The 23,594-nt window shown below is 41.9% G+C and overlaps 1 protein-coding gene across 2 annotated transcripts in view; it reads left to right on the plus strand.

Moving 5' to 3' along the window:
- Positions 1 to 20,759, plus strand: part of LOC148027439 (ABC transporter C family member 2-like) — a 107,956-nt gene extending 87,197 nt beyond the window's left edge. The window contains exons 21-28 of one of the 2 annotated variants that reach the window (XM_087689128.1): positions 17,024 to 17,204; positions 17,322 to 17,645; positions 17,801 to 18,576; positions 18,661 to 18,751; positions 18,863 to 19,108; positions 19,213 to 19,314; positions 19,471 to 19,768; positions 20,055 to 20,759. In XM_087689128.1, coding sequence (XP_087545254.1) covers positions 17,024 to 17,204; positions 17,322 to 17,645; positions 17,801 to 18,576; positions 18,661 to 18,751; positions 18,863 to 19,108; positions 19,213 to 19,314; positions 19,471 to 19,768; positions 20,055 to 20,167 — 2,131 coding nt within the window. In that variant the 3' untranslated portion in view covers positions 20,168 to 20,759. Of the gene's footprint in view, positions 1 to 17,023; positions 17,205 to 17,321; positions 17,646 to 17,800; positions 18,577 to 18,646; positions 18,752 to 18,862; positions 19,109 to 19,212; positions 19,315 to 19,470; positions 19,769 to 20,054 lie in introns of those variants that run through there. The other variant, XR_015692596.1, reaches the window with a different exon arrangement.
- Positions 20,760 to 23,594: the final 2,835 nt, after the last annotated feature.

The raw sequence follows: 23,594 nt of genomic DNA on the forward strand, positions 1-23,594 counted from the left end.
TATTTGGTGCCAGTTGTTGGTCTAGGTCATTCATTTGGCTATAAGTGTTAGTTGGTGATACTAGAAAAGTGGTATTTAATGGTACCTAATGCCAATCTGATTGTCAAAGTTGGCATAGAGACACTTGGGAATGAAAGTTGCATAGCCAATTTAATTATTGGCTAGTCAGATTATTTTTCTAGGCACCAAAATAATTATTACATAAATTTTCAGTATTTAAAGACTAAAAATTAATATTTAATTATGGATAATGCTGAAAAAACCATTTGGGAAGGCTCCCACTTGTTAAAAATGCCCATGCAAGATTGAAAAACGTTTTTAGAGGTTGGAGAGAGGCATTTTTAGTATATTTAGTGTGCAAGAGAGAGGAAGGAAATGCTGTTGGTCTGATTTGCAGCCATTGGAGGACCTTCTGAGGCAGTCAGGGGGAAGGAGAAGACCAATCAATAGCAGCAGGTCACAGCATCTACAGGCTGTTGAAATAGGGCAGCAGTAGTAAATAACTGATTTTCTTTAGTTCTTTGCATCTACATGCTGTTGTGGCAAGGCAGCAGCTGCATTTGACTGATTTTCAGTCATTCTTTGCGACAAAATTGTGAATTTTTTCTCTCTACATCTTTCTCTCTTATCTCCCAGCCATTTCACAGTCTTGCTCCGAAGATCTCAGCATTTGGATCCTTAGAGACTAAGAAATTGCAAATTTCTTTGTTGTAAACTCTAATTTATAGCAGAAATTAGGATTTAACAGCAGCCTCGGGAAGCGTGTTAGAAATTGGAAGCTCCAAGACTTAGATTTTTTAAGGCTAAAGGTGAATTTCAACACTAGCTAGCCATTGAATTTGGGGCATTTCCATCATTTATGAAGTGGGTGAAGGCCAATTAAGTGCCCGAATCAAGGGGCAAAATAGATTGAAGACTTATTGGTCACTTTGGACAGCAAAGGGAGTTGAAATACCGAAATGGATTGGGAGAATTCCATTGTAAATCAACTTCTTCTTCAATAAAAAGCTAAAGAAATGCCGAAAGGGGCACCAATTTTGGGGCCAATCAGGTGTGCATTGTCCAAAATCAGTAGGTAAATTTGTATTTTCAGATTTGCATTAATTGTTTGCTGCTGTAAGTTGTAATCAGGGATTTACCACCCTATCCGAGGAGGAAGGTTGGTTACATGGTTCCATTTCCGGGATACCATCAAATCCTTTGAATTGATGGGCCCATGGTACTTGATTGCAACTTGGGACTATTGCATTATTGCTGAAATTGTTCTCAGCAGTGAATTATAGCAAGCATGCCTTCACGTGGTGATACGGGATCAAGTGGAGAGGATGCATCACCCCTTGGTCAATCACATGGTGAAGGGGGAAATGCAATGACTGATGTTGGGCATGGTTCTCAGCATGGATAGCATGCTAAAAATGTTGGAAATGACCCAAATGTTGGCACTTCAATGCATAAAGAGGTTGATGGCCAGCAAGGGGCTGGAGAATTTGATGATAGCTTCAAGGATCAAATGCGTACAACAGCAAATCTTTTTATTGAATAGGCAAAGGATCCCCAGTTTACTCGATTCTTGAATGCCCTAAAGAAGGATAACAAAGGCAAAGAGAATAAGACACCTTCTACATCTTTGGGACAGCCACAAGAACCGAAGGAAATGCCTAAGCCTTCTTTAGAAGAGTCCAAAATGCTTGATGAGCACAAACAATTCGTATCCGTGGGGCAGCAAGTGCAAATGCATGGCCAACTTGGTAGTGCCAATCCATGGGAATATGGGCAACAAGGCAATTATGCACATGCAAGCATGGGACAGCAAGGATACTTTGGTGGTGGTACCATTTTTCATGCTATGATTGGACAGGCACCGCATACGATAATGTATGGCACAAATCCCTCTGGTATGCAACAGCCAATGCATGGCTCACAACACCCAATGTATCCGAGTAATGCAAGTAGAATGCCTAATTTCATGTATGGTAGCATAGACATGATGCTTGGGGCACAAAGCGGGCCTTATGGATATGTATTAGCACCCCCAGGGACTTGGAGGAAGCACAAGGATTTGGTGCTGGTCATGTAGATGCTTTAGATTGCACTAGTTTTTATGCAAATACAGCCAATGCACCCTTTTGCAGCAGCCCATTTATGATAACTTGACTCCCATAGGTCCGCCAAAGGACTATGATGAAGGTGGCAAAAGCGTGAAGTTTGAGCCTTTCAGTGGTGCACAAGATAGACTAAAAGCACTTGTTTTTATTCAATAGTTTGATGCAGCCTATTTTGGAGGCAACTTTACAAAGGCATCTAACATATGCAAGGAAGCCACATTTTTGAAGGGAAATGCATTGCAGTGGTGGACTACACTTCTTATTCAAGGGAAGTCACCTACCACTTGGGTCCAGTTCAAGCAAATGTTTGCTTTAAATTGGTTGACAAGTACCTTTGAAGTAGACATTATGACAGCTTGGAATTAGTTCAATTCCAAAGATTGCAAGAACTTGGATTAGTACAATAAGAAGTTTTGGGATGCATTGTTGCCAATTACTTCTTATCGCACAGTACCCCTCCATGAGCAGGTGGAGAAGTATATTTGTGGTTTGCCAAAGGGTATTCGGGATTTTTGCATTAAGTCCACTGGTTTCAACATGTCTCAGCTCATAGAAACTGCTACTACAGCCGACACATTGCTGTGTGGAGAGGATGCAGGATCCCACGATGATGATGCAAGTCACATGTCAAAGAGGCAAAGGCTGAGAAAAAGGGTAAATCTGAAAATAAAGCTGAAAACCAGGGAAGATGTGAAAATAGGGCTGGAAAGACCAACAGATTGCAGAGAAAGAGTGGGAAAAGTGATTCGGGATGTAGGGAACTGATGGCTGCAAATAAATGCTATATTTGTGAACAGGATGAGCATATGGCATGCAACTGTCCTAATAAATAGCAAGCTGAAAAGTATGATAATAAGGGAAAGAAAGGCAAAACCACTGCTGGTTTAGTGCTTGATGTAGTGGTAGATCAACCTAATCAAGATAGTACTGAACTTTACAGGACACGGGGCAAAATCAGAGATCAACATGCATTGATTTTTCTTGATCCAAGGGCATGGTCAAATTTCATCTCTGTTGATATGGCAGCCCGTTTAGGCATCAGAGAGGATGAGATGGGGCCCATGGATGAGATTGGTATGGCATGCAAGGGACATGCAGAGCTGGTCACTCCTATCAGTGGAAAGCTTCGTTTGCATATTCAAAGTTATATGGACAGCGAAGAGTTCTTTATTGCTCCATTGGAAGGATGTGATGTCTTGCTTGGTATGTCTTGGTATCATCGTCTGCATGCAGTGATTGATATTCACGATAAGATTGTGACCCTCTTCCATAGAGGCAAAGTTCATAACTTGGATGTAAAATTGAAAGGGGAATTTGTCCCTGTTATATTTGCTTCTGCTATTTCCAAAGTAATGAAAAATCATCTTTCAGCTTACTTAGTTTTCACAAAATAAGTAAAAGAGAGTAGATGATCGTCATGGGCGTGCTTTGCACTTTGCAGAGGGTGATTATGTATTGCTGCAATTTGAAAAGGTATGGCTGAAAAAGATGAAGGGCAAAGAGTGATTGTATCCAAAGCTGTCTATGAGATACTATGGGCCATTTCAAGTGTTGGAGAGGATCAGTGATGTATGCTATAGGTTGAAATTGCCTCCATACTGGCGGATGCACAATGCCTTTCATGTGAGCTTGCTTAGACCTTTTCATAGAGATGTGCCAGAGGATGTATCTGTTGAAATTGAGTCGGAGGTTGAAGAGTTTGATGAAATATTGGTACTAGAGCAAATTTTGGCACACAAAGAGAGGAAGATCAGGGGTGAGGGTTCTAGAAGGTACTTCGTAAAGTTTCAGAATTATTCACCAATGGATGCCAAATGGATGGAGGAAGATGACTTGGTAGACCATCCTTAGTTGTTGCAGCTTTACCTTGATGCTTTCCAGTTAGAGCCGACTTTAGTTCAGGCTCAATCAGGTTCAGCAGAGCAAAGGTCCAGAGTATTACCGGATGCTTGTGAGGCAGCTAGCACCTCCGCACCTCAGTAATGGACAGCTCTAGAAGGCATTGGATGGCATCATTGCAAAACGAGTTTGATTCCATCATAAAGAATCAAACATGGGATTTAGTGTCTTTGCCTATTGGGAAGAAAGCCATTGGAACAAAATGGGTCTATAAGCTGAAAATGAATGTAGATCAATCCATTGACAAATGTGGTAGACATCTTCACCAAAGCTCTTCCTTGTGACAAATTTGAAGCGTTTCACAATGCTTTAAATTTGATCTCCTTTGGTGGATGACCCTTGTATTTTGATCACTCTTCACTCCAGGGGGGTTTGTTGGGTTTGACTCACGTCTATGCTCACAAAGGAGTGTGGGTGATTTTGAGTAGGACACTAGGGCACTTTTTACTCTCCGTACGAGAGATTTTTTTCCCCAGATTTATTCCTTTTATTTTATATGCCTATGTTACATAATTTTTGGCACTTATTGTGTTTCAGACACTTCGGGCGTAAACACCCTCTTACAACCCTAAGGTTTACGGGTTGTACTTTGTGCTTGCACCTTACACTTTAGATTATTGCATTAGGTGTTGTGCTTTCACACTCTACACTGTCTACTCCACTCTCAGCTGAGCTTCAATTTCTTCTTGCTCTCACAATTTGTACATGAAATAGAGTTTTCTTCCACTCCCATATCAAAAGAAAGATCTTTATCCTTGAAAGGGAATCTAAATTTATTTTGATTCCAATCAATGATTGGATCTATTCTTCTATGCCAGGGCATTCCTAATACAACATCACATTGACCAAGATCTCCCATGACAAAACTCTCATGATCTACATGATCTCCTATCTCAGTTCGCAGTTTTCCAAAAATGGAAGTAACTTGAGACTCCACTCATTGAAAAGCAACACCTAACATTTTTGGTGTTCCGAACCTCTCCTTTGGTAGATCTAGTGCTTCAACAATTCGAGGATGGATATAATGATATGTAGCCCCTATATCGAAATGAATGCGAATAGGATGATTAGCAATCTTACCGCAATTCATAAAAAGCTTCCTTTTCTTTGACGGAGTTTTATCTTGTTGCAAGGATTCCTTAGGCACAACATTCGCTTGAGCTGTCTTTTGGGGCTGGTTTTCCTTCTTTGCCTTGTTCGGACATTGACTAGCCATGTGTCCCTTTTCTCCATAAGAGAAACATCACTCTTCTCTTGTATATTCTACTAACTGTTGATATGTTAGCTTCCTTTTGGATGGCAAAGGTGTTGTACCTCCATCCTTATGCTTTGGTTCTTGTTTACGTGACTTCTTTTGGTTAAACATCTTGGTTTTCTTCCTGTGTGGTTCTTCTTTTGAGACTTTACCAATTGTAGTCCTTTAGCTTCTAGGCTGGTGGCCAAGCAATGTATAATTGTATAGTTATTACTCTCGGGAAGATTTATGCATTTCCAGGATCAAGTTAGATAGTTCGATGCAGCCGCTAGCTGATTGCCAGGAGTTCTGGGAACTTCGGAAGGTGTGCAGCAGTTGGGCAGTGCCATGTGGCATGCTGGCAGCAGTTTTGCTGCAGTTTTATTTATTTATTTATTGTTATCTGCTTCAGTTGGCCAGTTTTTGGCTGGCCAACCTGCATATTTTATCATTTTATTTCTGCCTTTACGTTGCTGGCCTGCCCCAGTTGTCATTCCCACTTGAGTTTTGCAGGTGGAGAGAGATCCTTGGTGGAGATACACTTGATAGACTGTTGTACATATTTGTTTCCTTCATCTCAGCATTCATTCACTGCAGATTTCTGCATTCCTCTCTTTTTTTTTTTTTTCGTAAAGATAATTGAATTAAGTAGTAAATATTTACATGAGACCATCAGGTCAACATTCTCATAGTATCTCTTACATGCTATTACATCAGACCATCAGGTCAGCATACTCAATCTCTCCCACACTGTCACTGTAGAAATTTACAAGATGTGAGCAGGCTTCTCAGAACAACCTATTACATGACCAATTCAAATAAATCAGACAGAAAGAACAACTGGAGTAGAGCGAACAATTGCCAGCCAGGGAGCAGTAATGTCCGGAAGGACCAGGTTTGCTGACATCATAGAAGTGATTTGCCATAAGACCAATCCACACACACGGGCCACATGCCCATGGATGCCCAATGCCGAATCTGAAGACAAGGCATTGCGAGTACGCCATATGTGCCACAGGGCTGTCCATTTAAGGAAATGGAATAGGCAGGAACAATCTGAAGACAAGGAGGGCATAGAGGACATATTTCCCATAATCCACGAACGAACTGGTATGCGTTGTTGGGACACCGAGAACCACACACGGGAAATGAAATTCTAGATCTGTCTCGCAACAAGACAAGAGACAAAGAGGTGAAGCAATGTCTCATCGCATGTAGTACAGAAAACACAGCGGCCTGCAGAGATCTTTCGGGCACGGAGCACTTCTCCCGTTGGAAGACCCCCAATGAGCAGCCTCCACATAAACACTTTACCCTGAAACGGAACCTTAAACTTCCAAAGCTGGATAAATCTGTCCCGCCACTTCTTTTTGCTATCCCTGAGATGCCAGAACTTATTAACCTTCCTCGTGACCCATCTTTTAGCTTCCACCATCTGATGATATATCTGATTCACTGACCTTTTCTGAAAGTCATCAGGAAGCATAAACTTCCAATCCCGCCATGGATGCAATGGTTGTAACGTAGGCAAAGGAGGGAACCTCTGAAGATAGTCTTGTATTGACGACCAAACGTCCCTATATCCATGAGGCACTCTAAAGTACTGATGAATACGCCTAAAAGAATAAAGGCGGGGCTGCCCCGGAATAACACCATTACAAAGTGTCTTTAACCCTAACCTAGCCATCCGATTAAACTTATCTCGTTGCAAATCTTTGTGTGGCCAATCCAACAACCTTGAGGAAGCCAATATTTCTCCTTGCAGCGAATTTTCCCCCTTACGAATATCCAGAGGACGCTAGACAGCAAAACAAAGCATCTCCTGCCATGAAGCAATTAGATGAGAAAGGAGAAAAGACTGGGAGACCTTTATGGGCCTCGTAGAATTAAGTGTATGCCACCAAGAAGCATGAATAACCGTGCTTCCATGAGAGATGCCAGTCTTTTCTATGAAGAATTTGGCAATATCTGACCAAGGATGACATTGAATACATAGACTCTGCAAAAGGGACAGCCTCAAAGCCGCCATATGCAAATTAACATCCAACAAAGCTGCACCCCCCATCCTTTTTGGAGTGGTCACATGCTGCCAGGAGATCCATACCTGTCCCAAACGATTGCCTTTCTTTTTCCACAGCATAAATCTGATAGGCTGGACCAATTCCAAAAGGGACCTCTTAGTCCAAGGTAGCAATGGCAGAAAGAACGAAATCATACTGATCATGATGCATTGGGCCACTTTTAGCCTAACATGAAGAGGCCAACTCTGAGATTTCCAGTACATGAACGTGTCATGGATTCGGGATGCCATCCAATCCAACAAAGCACGGGGAGCAACCTCCACACCAATAGGATATCCCAGGTGTCTAGTTATATTGCCCCTCAGGATCACAATTATATTCCATCCCAAGGCTTGCAGATCATTCTCTGTACAGGAGAGAAGGGTGGATTTCTGAGTATTAATGTGAAGACCCAATGCCAAAGCAAAAAGGTTCCAAGCCACCATTGCCCGATTGACATTAATAGGATCTGCCTTGAGGAACATAAAAGAATCATCTGCCAAAGATTGGTCCACCAGCTGATCACCGCTAGGAAGAGATAAGCCAACTATCTCACCTTGAGCTGCTAACTTATCCAATAATGAGAGCATCGGGTGGGTTACCAAAGCAAACAGCAAGGGGCTGAGTGGACAGCCTTGCCGAAGAGACCGAGATAAGGCGATTTCCTCCGTAATCCCTCCATTAAGAGCGATATGGGCCACATCACCTTGACTAATGCTATCAACTAGAGAAATCATACGGGGGCCAAAACCTATTGTAGACATTAATTGCCGCAAAAATGACCAACTGGCATGATCAAATGCCTTCTTAATATCCAGTTGGAGCATAACAACCTGCTGGCTAGACGCTTTGGTATAATCGATTCCCAGCTGGACATTCAAAATGTTGTGCATTATATTTCGACCTTTAATGAAGCCATATTGACGTGGATGAATGAGGTGCGGAAATACTTTTTGCAATCTGTTGGCAATGATCTTGGACAAGATTTTATATAACGATCCCATAATTGAAATGGGTCTCCATTGTTTCAAAGAGGACGGAGAGGGAACTTTGGGCAGCAACTTGATGACTGCAATCTTCCAATCTGAAGGCATCATATCCGAGTTCCACACCTGCGACACAATCGAGTTAATGGGTCCTTAAGCATTTGCACATTGGCTGAAAACAGCTCATTAGGAAGCCCATCCCAGCCTGGACTTTTCCTTGGAGGCAAGTGAGACAACACTTCTTCCACTTCCTCTTCAGAAATATCGGCCTCCATTAGATTTACCCATTCTGGTGCGACCTGATTACTAACCAGGCCACAAATGTATGTTTGAGGAGAGAGAACATCATCTGTAAGGATCTCTTGCGGACCCAACAGGGCCCTATAAAAGTCAACTGTCATCCGAATAATGGAGGCAGGATCAGTCACCATATCACCTTGCTCGTCCTCTACGCGCACAATATTTTCCCGAGCATATTTCTGATGCAGACGAGCAAAAAATTGATGAGTTTGATTGTTGTTATCATGTAAAGCTTTGGCTCTGGCTAACAGTTTGTATTTTGCATACTCCTCTTCTTGAAGAGATTGGACCCTGCCTTTCAGTCATTCAATGCAAGTGAGTAGGTCATCATCGGAAACCCTAGTCTGACACAAAGCCAAGGAATGGGCTAATAAAGCTTGAGCATGTTGCAATTCAGCTCAAAACAAGGAAGCATGTTGAATACCATATTGTCGAGATAATGCTCGCACATTATCCCTTAAAACCCCCCATGCTTCCATTCTTGTAGATAGAACCTTCAAGCTAAAAGAAGCTACCAGGTGCTGAACATCTACCAAAAACTAATTTTGCTGCAAAAAAGATTGATTAACCGGAGAGGCAAATGGGCAAGGAGAGCCTTGAATGCATGAACAGGTCTGTGGCTCATTTCCAAGGCCAAAGGGTAATGATCTAACAGAACATGTTGTCTTTCCACCCGCATATCAATGGCTGCAGGAAGAAAGAAGTCACTTTGGCATATGTAAATTCTATCCAGTCTGGCCCAAGTATTTGGATGCTGAAAAGAGTGATAAGTATATCCTGCTTGTGGTGGATACAACCAGGACCACATGTCTTGTTTCAAAGATGCTGCTGCAAAAGCATCCCAAGCCTGCCACTCAGGACCATCCATACCTAATGCGGAGAGGTCGCCTGATCTGCAGAAACACAGGCATTAAAGTCACCCATAACAAAGCCTTGACGAGCCAAGGCAAGGCAGTGCAGGTCATCCCAAAGTTGACGACGATCCCGTGCATTAGAAGGAGCATACACGCCTACAATCCACAGAACCTCCCCCTCATAACATATTTCCAAGATCAGAAATCGGCCGCGGGTATCTTGAGAAACCAATGCTGGTTGTAGGGAGGATTTGACAGCCAACATAACTCCTGATTTGTATGGAGCGCGACCACTAAAAAAGACCGCATAATCCTTATACACATAAGAAGATCCAGCCAAAGAATGCTGTTTGTGCTCCACAGCACAAAAAACATCCCAATTTCCAGCAAGCACAACTTTCCACAACCGATACTGCTTGCTGCCTGAAGAAATACCTTTTACATTCCACAAAGCAAGTTTCATGATCAATTAGAAAATAAGAAAAACTACTGAACCATTGCTTTCCCTTTCCCTTTTACATCTATAACCTTGGCAGCCTGGAATCTCTCCATTTTAGTACGAATAACATCTACAAGATCTGCTCTCTGCAGACCCGCAATCGAAGCTCTGGAAGGCAATTGCAGTTGCTGGGAGCGAAAAACATCTCGAGGAGGCACAAGCCTTCCACGGGCATCGAATTGCAAGGCTGAATCAGAAGTCCTTCTATCTTCCACTTCTGGGGTATGCAAAGATTGAGGTTTCATATAAAAACCCCTACCTCTGCGTTGGAAGGTCTGAGTGATTGGGAGCGGCGAAACTCTCTTTTTTTTTGTAAAAGGTAATTGTATTAATTACGAAAAAAATACAAGATTACTGGATTACAAGATACATGATGACACAAAGCCATCGTGTGAAGAGGTTTTCTCTTTCTCTCTCTCTCTCTCTTTTCTGATTACAAGATACACGAGGGCCCTAGGCCAACGTGTGGGGAAGCCCCGTAGTAATGCACTGAAAAGGTTACACCAATCATGGCAACGACCCAGAGGCAATTGCCATATGCCACGGATGCAAATCCTCCCGAGGGAGCAAGTCGGAGTGTCGGATGATATCTAGCTGGCAATGCAAGAGCCCTTTAAGCCTGGCAATATGTCGGGGTACATTAGAGGCCGAATCAAAGAGAAAAGCATTGCGCGTGGTCCAAATGTGCCAGCATTCCCAATATCTGAAAAAGTGAAATAAGATCTTCTCATGCAACTGTGGCGGTGCGGGATACTTCGGGCGCACAAAAACCCAGTCGAAAGGAGTTAGCGAGGATTCCACCACCGCGCGCCAAATGTGCGACAATAGTGACCAGATATTCTGGGCGAGCGGGCAAGAGAGAAAACGATGTCGGGCCGATTCCGCCGGTGTGGTACAGAAGAAACAATTGCCATTCGAGATGCGACGCTTGGCAAGGGCCGAGGCCAGAGGAAGACCACCAATCATCACCCACCAAAGAAAAACCTTGCATTTGAAAGGTGTCTTATTTAGCCAGCCCTCCATCAGCGTTTTGTGCCACCATGACAGCGATTTCCGCAGTCCCCAAACAGTGTTAGCTTTCTCTCCCAGCCATTGGTGATCTTGAACAAGAAGATGATACACCCGATTAGTAGAGGCCTTTTCCAGACTCAGGCGGCCTGCAAGGTCCCAGTCCTGCCAAGGGCGATCCACAGTCAAGGCAGGAAAGGGTTGCCGACCCTGAAGCTTCGACGAAAGCTGCTCCCACAAATCACGGTATCCACGCGGGATCTTAAAGAGTCGCCGAGCAGTCCGAAATGATACGAGGACATTGCGAGTGGCAAGGGTAGCATCCGCAACCGACGTCACACCTAAAGGGCCATGCGATTAAATCTTGGTCTGAGTTGATGTTTATCTTCCCATGAAAGGAGTCTCGATACTGCCAACAATTCCAGCTGAAAGGAGTTAGTCTGCAAGCGGTCCCCTACTGGGTGCCAACGGGCCTTTTGGAGCACCACTTTCGAAGAGCCGACCAAGTGCAGTAACAAAAAGGAAGAGGGACTGGAAACACGAGAGTCAGCATTAAGGACATGCCACCAGGAGGCCCGAAGCCGTGTGTTGCCATGGCGGAGCCCGCTGTCCTCAAGAAAATAACGGGCTATGATGGTCCATGGGTGATGATCCACACACATGGCATAAAAAAGGGACCAACGGAGAGCTAACATATGAGTGTGTGCATCCAAAATAGCTCCTCCACCCATGCGCTTAGGGGTACATGCGTGTGACCATGAAATCCAGGAAATGCCGGCCTGCAGTGAATCCTTCTTCCATAGCATGAAACGGATGGGATGAGTGAGGGCCTTCAAAGTAGCAGGCGTCCATGGCAACAAAGGCAGGAAATACGTTAGCATTGGAAGCATGATTGTCTGGGCCACTTTGAGGCGGACATGGAATGGCCACGCTTGCGACTTCCAATACATAAACTTCGCCGCCAATTTTTGTGAAATCCACTCCAGCAGGGCTTTTGGCCGTACATCCACCCCCAATGGGTATCCAAGATGCCTGACAATGGAGCCACGGGAAACCACCTGGCCTTGCCAGCCTAAGGACTGCAAATCAGGCTCCGTACAACTGAGAATGGCTGACTTAAGGGCATTGATGCGAAGCCCAGAGGCCTGACCAAAGAGTGTCCAAACATCTAATGCCCTTCGAATGTTGTCCCTGTCCGCCTGCAAAATCATAAAGGTGTCATCAGCCAAAGATTGGCTAACGAAGTGCTGACCCAACGGAAGAGACAGCCCGACCAGCTGAGCAGAGGCTGCCATGGAGGATAACATTGAAAGGACCGGGTGAGTCGCCAGGGCAAAGAAGAGAGGGCTCAAAGGACAACCCTGTCTGACCGAGCGTGCAAGGACAAATGGCTCTGTAACTCCACCATTAAGCATAACTCTGGAGGAAGCCTCAGCACTAATGGTGTAGATCAATCGGGACATTCGGGTACCAAAGCCCATAGCCGACATGAGGTCTGCAATGAAAGACTAGTCCACATAATCAAACGCCTTTTCCAAGTCCAATTGGATCAATACCACTTCCTGACCGGAGTGCCGCGCATAGTCAATAGCCATTTGCACATTTAAGATATTATGCAGAATGTTGCGGCCCTTAATGAAACCATATTGGAGAGGATGCACAATAGCTGGAAGGTGCTTGTGGAGCCGATTCGCCAGCACTTTGGAGTAGATTTTATACATGGAGCCCATCAAAGAGATTGGTCTCCAGTGTTGCAACTTTGACGGCGAAGGGACCTTTGGAATTAGTTTGATAAGGCCTTCTTTCCATGAGGAGGGCATGACCCCCGTTTCCCACACCTGCTGAAACATGGCCACCAATGGCTTCACCAACTGCGTGGCCGAGGTCTGAAAGAATTCATTAGTGAGACCATCCCAGCCAGGACTTTTATCATTCGGCAGGTGCAACAAAACGTCCATAACCTCTTCCTCGCAAATATCCGTCTCCAAAGCGGCTTGCGTGGGCGAAACTCTCTCTCTCTCTCTCTCTCTCTCTCTCTCTCTCTCTCTCTCTCTACACCACACCACAGACAAATTAAAGCCATCATTGAGCGCCACAGGAGACAGATGCCGAGATGCCTCAGCCATGCAGAGATACACCTCCCTAGAGAACAGACATATCATTGATGGAGAGTTTTCCTTTCTCTACTCTCACTTTCAGATCACTGACATGTTTCCCTTTTATAGGACACTATTTCATTTCCTTTTCAGTCTTATAGGCATGTTTTTCATCTTTTTTCTCGTTCCAGATGAGGAACGCACCATCATTGTATGTACTGCTTTGGTCTCATAGGCCACATTGGCCTTTTAGAGATGTTAATATACTCTCTCTCTCTCTCTCTCTCTCTCTCTCTCTCTCTCTCTGTGTTCATTTTCTTTCAGTCTGGTCATATGCTTCCACATTCACTGCACTCTGACAGCGGGAAACAGCGAATGGCATGAAAACCATAGTGAAACAGAAAAATTAAAATTTATAAAATCATGTCCAGATCAAATGGCAACAGTGAAGACACAGCCCTGTGAAGTGGGTAAAAAAAGGCAGCTCCATTATATGAGCTGTCATGGACAAATCTTTAGTCATTGTGTTATGTAATATTCATAGGTAGATGTAATGGACATAATCAGTGGTTGTGATGGACACATTCATGTGTGATGACGGGGACGTTACTATGTTATGGGATGAACAACACAATCTTATGTCAATGTGATGGACGTTATGTGAATGATGAGGTATGAGAACTGGATTTTTTGAAAGAGTGTGGAAGATCCTAAAGGTCTTGAGGGTATAAAAGTGTAGACGGTATGGAGGATTCTAAAGAATACACACCAAAAATTAGAGAGACTATATAGCTTAAAGATACATTGTGAGGCATGATAAGGCTGTTAGAGCATGAGTCAAGATGTGAGAGGAAAATATTTTAATTAATGGATTTTACATCTCAACCGGGAAAGAGATTTCATATTTTTTGTTCTCTCTCGATGGGAGAGAGTCTACGATTGGTATTGTCTCTGCAGGATCTTGGCGAATGGTATGTTCTTATAATTGACCCAAGAATAAAAGTATTGACAAGACACAACTTGATTGGTGTGGCATGCAGTCTTTCAGTGTCCCATCCCACTAATTCTTTATTTTATTTGTTGTTCTTTTTGTTGTTCAAACTTCATAGATGGCCTATAGCGAGCACTAGCTTGAGCAATGAGGACACTCATGGCAGTTGCACATGCTTTGTGTCGAAATAAAGGGTAGCATGGATCATTACTTCTGAAATTGACGGCTCCACTTGGACTCAATGTTCTTTTCCTCCTGGAAGATCATTAATTACGTCATAGCTTGGTACATCTGAAAAACCAAATTGTTGAGTCTCCAGGCAATCTAGTCTTTGCTTCAGATGCAGCTGCTATCCAACAGATCTCATTTGACACATTGGCAAAAATACGTGGCTTCTGGGATTGCATCCAGGACATGTATGGCTCTTCTTGCCGAATACCACCCCTGGTCCTTCAAGGGGGTAGGGCTCCAACATTTCACATTGTCATTTCAACTATCTCCTCCATTTCTTGTTGTATGATGCAGTCACCAGTCTCCTCTTGCTCACAAAAATGTTGCCTTCAGGTGTTTTATATTTGGGTCTTACTTTTGGAGAAAATTGTGTACCCTTTTAAACATTGCTAGTAGGAAACATGTTGAATGGTTAAGCCTAATCATAGTTTAGATGAGTTTTGGAAACAGGAAGAAACGGAGCTGCGGCCATTTGAAACTTGTGTGCAAATGGAGTTTTGGAATATATAAATAATATGCATAGATAATGTATGTGTATAAATGTGTACATTTCTGTGTGTATACACACACATACTCATTATGTAGACTATCAACTTTCAAACTAGTGCTAAGCATACTAGTCACTCAACAATCTTGAGGCAGTGGATATGACTAGTTCAAAAACACAAGTTTCAGGATGCACAATTTCACATTCTTGCAACTTGCAAGGTATAGAATTACCCAAATGACACACAATATTTTTTTGTGGCCAGAAGAGAATTTTTGTCCCAAAAAAATTGGGGTCCAAAATGCATGTCCCGAAAATGGGGATGGCAAGAAACACCATTCTCCTTTGGAAGCCTAGAAACGGGTGTGTCTGGAAATAATGCTTCTAAAACACCTATGATTGCCAAAGGGCAAAAAAGGGAACAATAAAGGCTGTTACATGAAATGAAAATGGAAACAAGAGTGACTCAGTCATCCTGACAGCGAGGGGTTAAAGTAGTGAAGACTGATGTACTGTCATTGTATTTGCAATAGAAACAATTGACATGAAGATTGCAATCAGCAACCTTTTCAATGGAAACACATTAAACTATACACTAGAGTGAAATATTGTCAAAGGCCTTATAGAATGGCAAATGAGATACCTCAGACATTAGCAGCTTATTAATGCTGCACAGAAACAGCTTAACTTAGAAGATGAGGACAACTGGGAGACAATACGTCCAAATCAACATACTATAGGGCAATTTAGTGGTCTACTTTTCTTCCTTTTATATCTGCACTGATGACCAGCACATTCCTCAACCATGGGCTCTTAAAGGACTTGGTGGATCGAGGAAAGGACTGATGATTGCTCTAACAGTAGTATGAAACGAACCATGTAAGAAAATAGCTTGGCTCTCCTTGAAAGGGGTAAAGCAACGCCTAACACAGCATTGTCAATCATGGTAAAACCCTCACGAAGAGAAGTTATCCTGCTGTTCTTGAACCCACAACCTCTTGGTCTTAGGCAATGCATTGCCAATTGACTGTGCAGCTCATAATATGAGGTATTATGGATGGCTTACTTGAGTAGGTAACCCTAGCAGTCCATTTGATAAGTTGTGATGGATGATTTTTTGACATCTTCAGGACCTCAAAGTTGATGGCTGTGTGGGAGGGTTTGCAGTTGCCATTGCCATTTGTGTTACTTGTGACTATGGTTTGTTGGCTTCATTTTTCATCAGATTGATCTACAACAGGCCGATTTTCTTGACAAGCAGTTCTTGCTTTGATCCAGCTCCCATCTATGACTGGTGTTCTGAACTGATTCTGGATTCCAAAGATCTTTGTCTTCTGAGGATAACTTTGTTACTGGTTGGAGGCAGATCTGACTGCAGAAAGATCTCCAGTAGATTCTTCTTTTTTCCTCTCTATTGCATTGCTGAGGATTGACAGATAATCTCAGCTCTACTTAGGGTTACAAACGACCACTATGGAAACATGAAACCAGAAGGCCCGTCTCTGGAACAAAGTTTTGGAAATATTTGATCCTTGTGTTTAACTGTCTAAGTTGGTCCAGATATTAAGAACCAAGGAAACACATTGAACATAAAGAATCTCTTCAGATTAAACATCCAACCATCAATGATTCTATACCTCTTCGTGTCCTCTTCAAAGTTCAGGCTTCATACACATGAGCTCTTTGTAATGTTATGTGTTGACCTCTCTGTTCCTTTGAATCTTTGTTCAAGTGGGTTCTTTGTTTGGCGGTCTTGTCATCACCATGTTAGGATTCAAACTTTGCACATTAAATTACTTTCCTGGAAATTGCAATAGAGTAACGGGTTTGAGTTATCGCACAGGCTCAGCTATGATGTTTATTCAACTTGCCACAATAGACCTCTGTGATCATCTCTTTAAGCAATATCATTTGAAAACGCTATAGGAGTTACTGCAACCAATGCAAGTTGTGCTTACAGTTAGAACTGTTGTAGATCAATGAGGAGCACTTATTACCTGAACCAAGTTTAGGGAGAAATTTTGTGGAGCATGGTTATCAGTTGTAAGAAAACTGAGAACAACATGCACTGCCTTTGTTTCTTTGTATGCAGTTTCATAAGAAGTTAGCAACAAATGTTTGCAAATATCTGAATTCGTTTTCTTGGCTGAGAAGGAAGATTTCATGTACATATCTCTAAACAATCTGTGCTGGCATGAAGCATGCCAAAGGCTTCTAAATAACCTAAATGAGCTCACCAATGTCTTTACTTGAACTATTCCTTGAACTTTCAGGTACGAAAATGCATTGGGTGGTGGGTGGGTTGTTGGTGTGTTATTCTTTTTTTACATTATGGTGGAAGTGGCCCGTGCATCTAGCAGTACATGGCTTTCTGTTTGGACAGACAGTACCTCTATCAAGATCCATGGACCTTTATTCTATACGGGTGTTTATGCACTATTTTCTTCTCTTCAGGTTTGTACGCCGTACATTGCATTGTCATAGAATTTGATTTTCTTCTTTTCTTGAGTCAATTACTCACTTCTTTTGTAGACGACTCATGTATTAGAACTTTTGGCTTGTGCACTACAGATCCTCGCTACACTAGCCAACTCTCTTTGGGTAATAACATGCAGTCTTTCAGCAGCTCAACGGTTGCACAACAGTATGCTTGCTGCTATATTGCGAGCCCCTATGTCATTTTTCAACTCGACTCCTCTGGGTCGAATTATCAACCGCTTTGCAAGAGACACCGGAGATATCGATCGGAACGTTGCCATCTCAGCAAACGCGTTTCTAAGCTCTGTTTTCCAATTATCAACAACTTTTGTGATGATTGGATTAGTGAATACGATTTCTTTGTGGGGAATATTACCATTACTCATTGTGTTTTATGCCATCTATCTTTATTATCAGGTAAAGAAATCTGCCACGAGTAATTTCTAGTTCAGGATCGCTTGTAGTTCTCTTAAAATAGGATCAGTTGTCTTGACAATGGTTGTGTGTGATCTTCCTGATTTGAGATCATCTGCCTTGAAACTGATATATGTCTGATGTGCATGCATCCCCAGAGTACTGCTCGGGAAGTAAAACGTTTGGATTCAATTACTCGCTCTCCAGTCTACGCACAGTTTGGGGAGGCTTTGAATGGCTTGACTACTATTCGAGCATACAAGGCACATGACCGGATGGCAAAGGTCAATGGAAATACCATGGACAATAATGTTCGCTTTACACTGGTTAATATGAGCTCAAATAGATGGTTAGGGATTCGATTGGAGTTTTTAGGAGGTCTGATGATATGGATGACGGCAACCTTCGCTGTATTAGCTAATCACCGTGCTAGTCAAGCATCTTTTGCTGCTCAGATGGGCCTGTTGTTGACCTATGCCTTGAATATAACCAATCTGATGACATCCACCTTGCGTCAAGCAAGCATTGGTGAGAATAGTTTCAACGCAGTCGAAAGGGTTGGAACGTACACTGACCTGACTCCTGAAGCGCCTCTCATCATAGAGAGCAACAGACCACCCTCTCGCTGGCCTTCTAAAGGTGCCATTAAATTCGAGAATGTGGTGATGCGTTATCGCCCTGATCTTCCTCCTGTTCTTCTCGGCCTTACTGCAAGCATCCAACCAAAAGAAAAGGTGGGTGTAGTGGGACGCACAGGAGGGGGAAAGTCCAGTATGTTTAACTCCCTTTTTCGAATAGTTGAGCCAGAGAGTGGGTGCATCTTTATTGATGGGCTCGATATCTGTAAGATCGGCCTTAATGATTTAAGAAAATCTCTCAGTATCATACCACAGATGCCTGTTCTTTTCTCAGGTACTACACTCCAGTCGTTTCAAATGAATCATCCTCTTTGCTCTCTACCAATTTACTCGCATCCATGTTGTACTGATACATGTGCAAAACAGGCACAGTTCGATTCAGAGCATAATGATGCAGACATATGGGAAGCATTGGATCGGGCCCACCTGAAAGATGTGATTCGGAGAAACTCTTTGGGACTTGATGCTGAGGCATGTTTTGTTTGAAAAACTGTTTTTGTTGTTTATCTTTTGAGGCTTGTCTCTGAAGGATCTCTAGTTACTCTAAATTAGATAACTGAGATACTGCCTTAATCATTGAAGGTTGCAGAGAATGGGAAAAACTTTAGCGTAGGTCAAAGGCAACTCCTTACCCTTGCACGTGCCCTGTTGAGGCATTCTCGAGTGCTGGTTCTAGATGAGGCTACAGCTGCTGTAGATGTCGGAACAGATGCTCTCATCCAAAAGACGATTCGCGAAGAGTTCAAAAAATGCACAATGCTGATCATTGCTCACAGAATCAACACCATCATTGATTGTGACCGAATCCTTGTTTTGGATGCTGGGCAGGTATTCTATTCATGTATCCACCCAGTCTGCTAGCAGACTACCAATGTTCAATTTCCATTTGTAGTTTCAGCGACTTTGTGTGTTTTAACCATTTGTATTTGTAGGTGAAGGAAATGGATACCCCAAAAAATCTGCTGCTCAATGAAAACAGCATATTTTCTGGGATGTTGCAAAGCACAGGAGCTGCAAATGCGGAATATCTAAGGGTGGGTCTGTTCAGAACCCATGGTTGTGGTCAGACGTGAAGGATAGGATCAATACACAATTATCAACAGTCCCACAAACTTTATCCTGAAGTGTTTTGTTCCTCTTTATCCTCAAGGCAGCGACCACATCTCCTAATCGCAGTTTTAAATGTGCAGAGTATCGTCATGGGTGAAGCAGATGTCGAGCCAGATACGGTCAAGAACGCAGACAAGAAAAACTGGGCAGCTGCTGCCCCGTTAGACCTAGCCAGGTCACTTACTTCTTCACATCAAGATCTCCAGGCTGTTGCTGAGAGAGGGATTGTGGATGGTATTTTGTGTAGGACAAGGGATGCTGCCAGAACATTGCAAGATGTCCTGCTAGGGCAACATGATGAGGACATCACTAAGGAGCTATCAATGCAGGAAGTCCCTGCAGAGAGATGGTGGTCTTCTTTATTGAGAGTAACCGAAGGTCATCTCTTCTCTCTCTCTCTCTCTCTTTCTCTCTCTCTCTCTCTCTCCGCCCCTTTCTAGGCTATCTTTATCTGTATGGCCACGATTGTTGCGTCATAATGTCTGGAAACTGACAAATTGTTGCGACAGCAAATACTTACATGTAGCTGACAATAAAATTTTGGGAATGTTACTTGCATGACAATAAAGTTGACGCCTGTACAATGATGGGCTTTCCCCAACAATGAAGCTGAAATTGTGTACCGTTTATCAGAGGATTCTAATGTTTTATTTCATGTGGGCAGCCTTGTCAATGATGGGACAGCATGTTAGAAGCAGATTTCGATCGGATGATCGCTTGGATGGAAGAGAAGTTGAGTGGGCCGCATTGCCGCCATCATCAAAAGATGATGCCTAGGGAGTCCTGCATCACACAATTATTGACTCAGCACTCGTAAATTGGGACAAGCAGGCCTGTGAGCCGTTTGTTGGTTCAAATTCGGCCTCTCTCCATTAGAGTGCAAAGAAAGGCGTTCTGCACTGCCTCTTATCACATTTGTAATTTATCTAGCTTCCAGCGCCTTCTTCTATGGAGGGTTGGGGAGATACCATAATTTATTTATCACACTATAAGTGACCTCGAGAACTTCATATTAGAGTGCAGAGAAAGGCATTCTGCACTGCGTCTTATCACATTTGTAATTTATTTTCTTCGATGGAGGGTTGGGGAGAGCTGGCACTGGCATGTCCTTGCAATGCTAGCTTTTTCTCACAGACTTTCAGCAGCAGAACCTTCACACCATCCTCTTTAGAGCTGGATGCTGGACACCCTGGCAATGGGTCCTTGTATTTGTATCTTTGTTGCTGGCAGTCATTTGCCACTCGCAGTGAGTGGCTGTTGCTGCTAAGCAAACAAGTTTGTAACTATATGAATACCATACTTGCACTAGGCTCGTGCAGGTGTGGGTGGTGTCAAGGTTCCTATGTAGCGCAAATGTGCACTGTCTGTGTCTTTATATCACATGGTCATGAAGAGCACGACATTGCCATTTTGCCGTAAATGATGAAGTGCATAAGTGACCTCGAGAACTTCATATTAGATTGCCCACATACACAAACAATAAAGGACAAATGAATAATTTACCATACAAACTTCAAAACTAGAATGATACATCAACAATAAAAGACAAATGGATAATTTATCATACAATGGCAAAAGATTCTATGCATGACAATTGCAATTGCCTTTGCTAAACTGAAGTGTGTAATGATTAGACAAAAGTAAGTGAGAAAACTAGATCAATTTTAAGTAAAACAATTATTAGTTTGATGACAAAAAATAGCCAGTAATAAATTATTTAATGACAAATAACTACCACCAACTAATTAAGCACTAAACTAGGTTGATCAACAAATTAGTTAGTAGTCAGGAATGAATTAGGTAGTTTGCTAATTAGTTAGTAATAATAAACAACTAAGTATGGACATAAGATTAACTAGTTTACTAATTAGTTAGTAAATGAATCAATCAATTTAAACTAACTTAGTCCAACTAAGTTAGTAGATTAAATATTTTATCCTAATTAGTTAATGAATCAGTTAGTTGAAACTAACACTTCGGTAGACTAAGTTAGTGGATTAATTAGTTTATCATAGCTAGTTAATGAATTAGTCAGTTTATACTAACAAACTAAATGAATTAGTTAGTTCAAACCAGCTTAGTTAGTCTAAGTGAGTACATTAGTTAGTTTATCCTCATGAACTAGCAAGTTAGTCAATAAATTAGTTAGTGTGCTAATTACTTAGTTAATGGAGACTAACAAATAATAAATTAGTCAGTTTAAATAACTTAGTTACTAGTAAGCTTACCTATATTTATATTACGCTTGTAAGTATAAAATTTATTAGTTTCATATGTTTAAATTAATTTTCAGTTTTATTTAAAAGTAATTACCATGTCCAACTACCTATGCCTCAACCCTCCTTGTCATGATAATACAAAACTAAAATTTTAGCTTACAAAACGAATTTTAACATTAGTTGATTAGTTTTAAGAAGTAATTATTATCAAATAGCTAATTAATGTTAGCGTAGATGCATGAGAAAACGATGTGTATATGTAGGGGACGATGACGCTGGCAAATAAAAAAATAATGACATTGTGGCACATGTAAACATATAAAAATTGATTGTGCTTTGATTAAGTGTGTACTGTGCTCAGACATATGAAATATTGTTAGAATAAATACAGGACTCTAGAAATGTCTAAAAGGTAGCACAAAAGGCTTAAATGTAATTGGGTGTTTGTGATATGTATCTACCAATGCAATGAGATAAAGATAGTGTAACATATTTTAATACGATCATTAGCAATCCCTCCCTCCCTCCCTCCCTCCCTCCCTTGTAATCAGGTGGCTGCCCTAGTCGTAAGCCACTTGTTTTAATAACCCACTGACTTGGGTTCAATTCTCCCTTTTCTAACACCTATATTGAATGACCATGTGGGATGTAGGAGTTTAAGTGAAGACCTTTTGGTGACCACTTAACCAATTGAGCTACACTCTTTTGGTCCCCTTGCTAACATGCTTTGGCTAGAACTTGCTTGTGATGTATGACAACCTACTCCAATATTTGGAATCTCTCTTTCATATGTAAAATGGATTAATGATTTTGTTTGTGCATTTGTACCTCTATGTGCTCGCATGTGCAAAGAAATGTAATTATGGTATGTCAATGGGGATTTCAATGCATGTATGTGTGAACAAACATGCCTCTTATGCTCTAGAGCAAAAGTCCTTTAAATCATGGAGATTGACACATTTCACTTTTGTACCTATAGTTGCAATTGAGTTGATGACGCCCCATGAGTACAAGGGTTGAAAGATATTGGATGTTAAGTTGGAAGTAGCCAGGAGCAAGATCAAGTTAGTGAGAAGTTGTCTTATGCAAGCCACTCCTTGGGTTGAAATACTTCTAGAGATACTCTCAAGTCAAAACAAAGATATTGTGCTAGATGCAAATTGGACATCCAAGATTTCTCATGCTATGGAGACGTGAAGAACAAATGGCATGATAAAATATTTTGGAGGATTGAAAAGTTATTGTCAAGGAAGCTAGGCCTAGAGCTATTGAAGTGACCATTAAAGGTGAGGATGATGTCTATTGGACTTCGGCATTTTAACCCCCGCTCGCCATACAACTCAGTGGTAGGGGTAGTTTCTTGGCAAGGAAAGACGTTTATATAATAAAGCATTGCATGAATCATGATGGTATAATAAATCACTTTCAACAAGTTAGACATTAAAAACATCTTTGAAATGCTCCCAAATTTGTGTGGGAGGTGATTTTCATGATGTGGCTCGTAAATTTGTTGCAAGTGATAGGTCCATGAAAGAAATGCCACTTCCTAGTCTTACCCTTCATTTGTTGGAAGAGACCTAATGAAGATAGTGTAACAAGTCTTGGCAAAATTTCAAGAATTTGGGGGATTATACTTGTTGAAGAGCAATTGAAATGCATATTGAGAAATACAAGGGAATCCAAAATTCCCCTATCATTTAGAATTTGTGTCTTCTAGTATCTAATTTGATTGGTAATGACCTACATGTGGGTTACTAATTTGATTGGTAATGACCTACATGTGGGTTACTATGAAATAGACAACACATTATTTGTGGAAACCACCACGAACAAGTTGGGTAGCTACACAATCACATTGGTAGCTTTGAATTGCATGACGCTAGAAACTACTTAAAAGGGAGAACACCTATCACTTAAAACATGTGCCTTCTAGCATCTATCTTAGTTGGTAACTACCACCTACAAATTGGTTGCTACCAAAAATT

Source organism: Lygodium microphyllum, chromosome 12 (genome assembly GCF_053477565.2).
Source record: "Lygodium microphyllum isolate KBCC chromosome 12, Lygodium_microphyllum_v1.1.10, whole genome shotgun sequence".
Classification (NCBI taxonomy): Eukaryota; Viridiplantae; Streptophyta; class Polypodiopsida; order Schizaeales; family Lygodiaceae; genus Lygodium; species Lygodium microphyllum.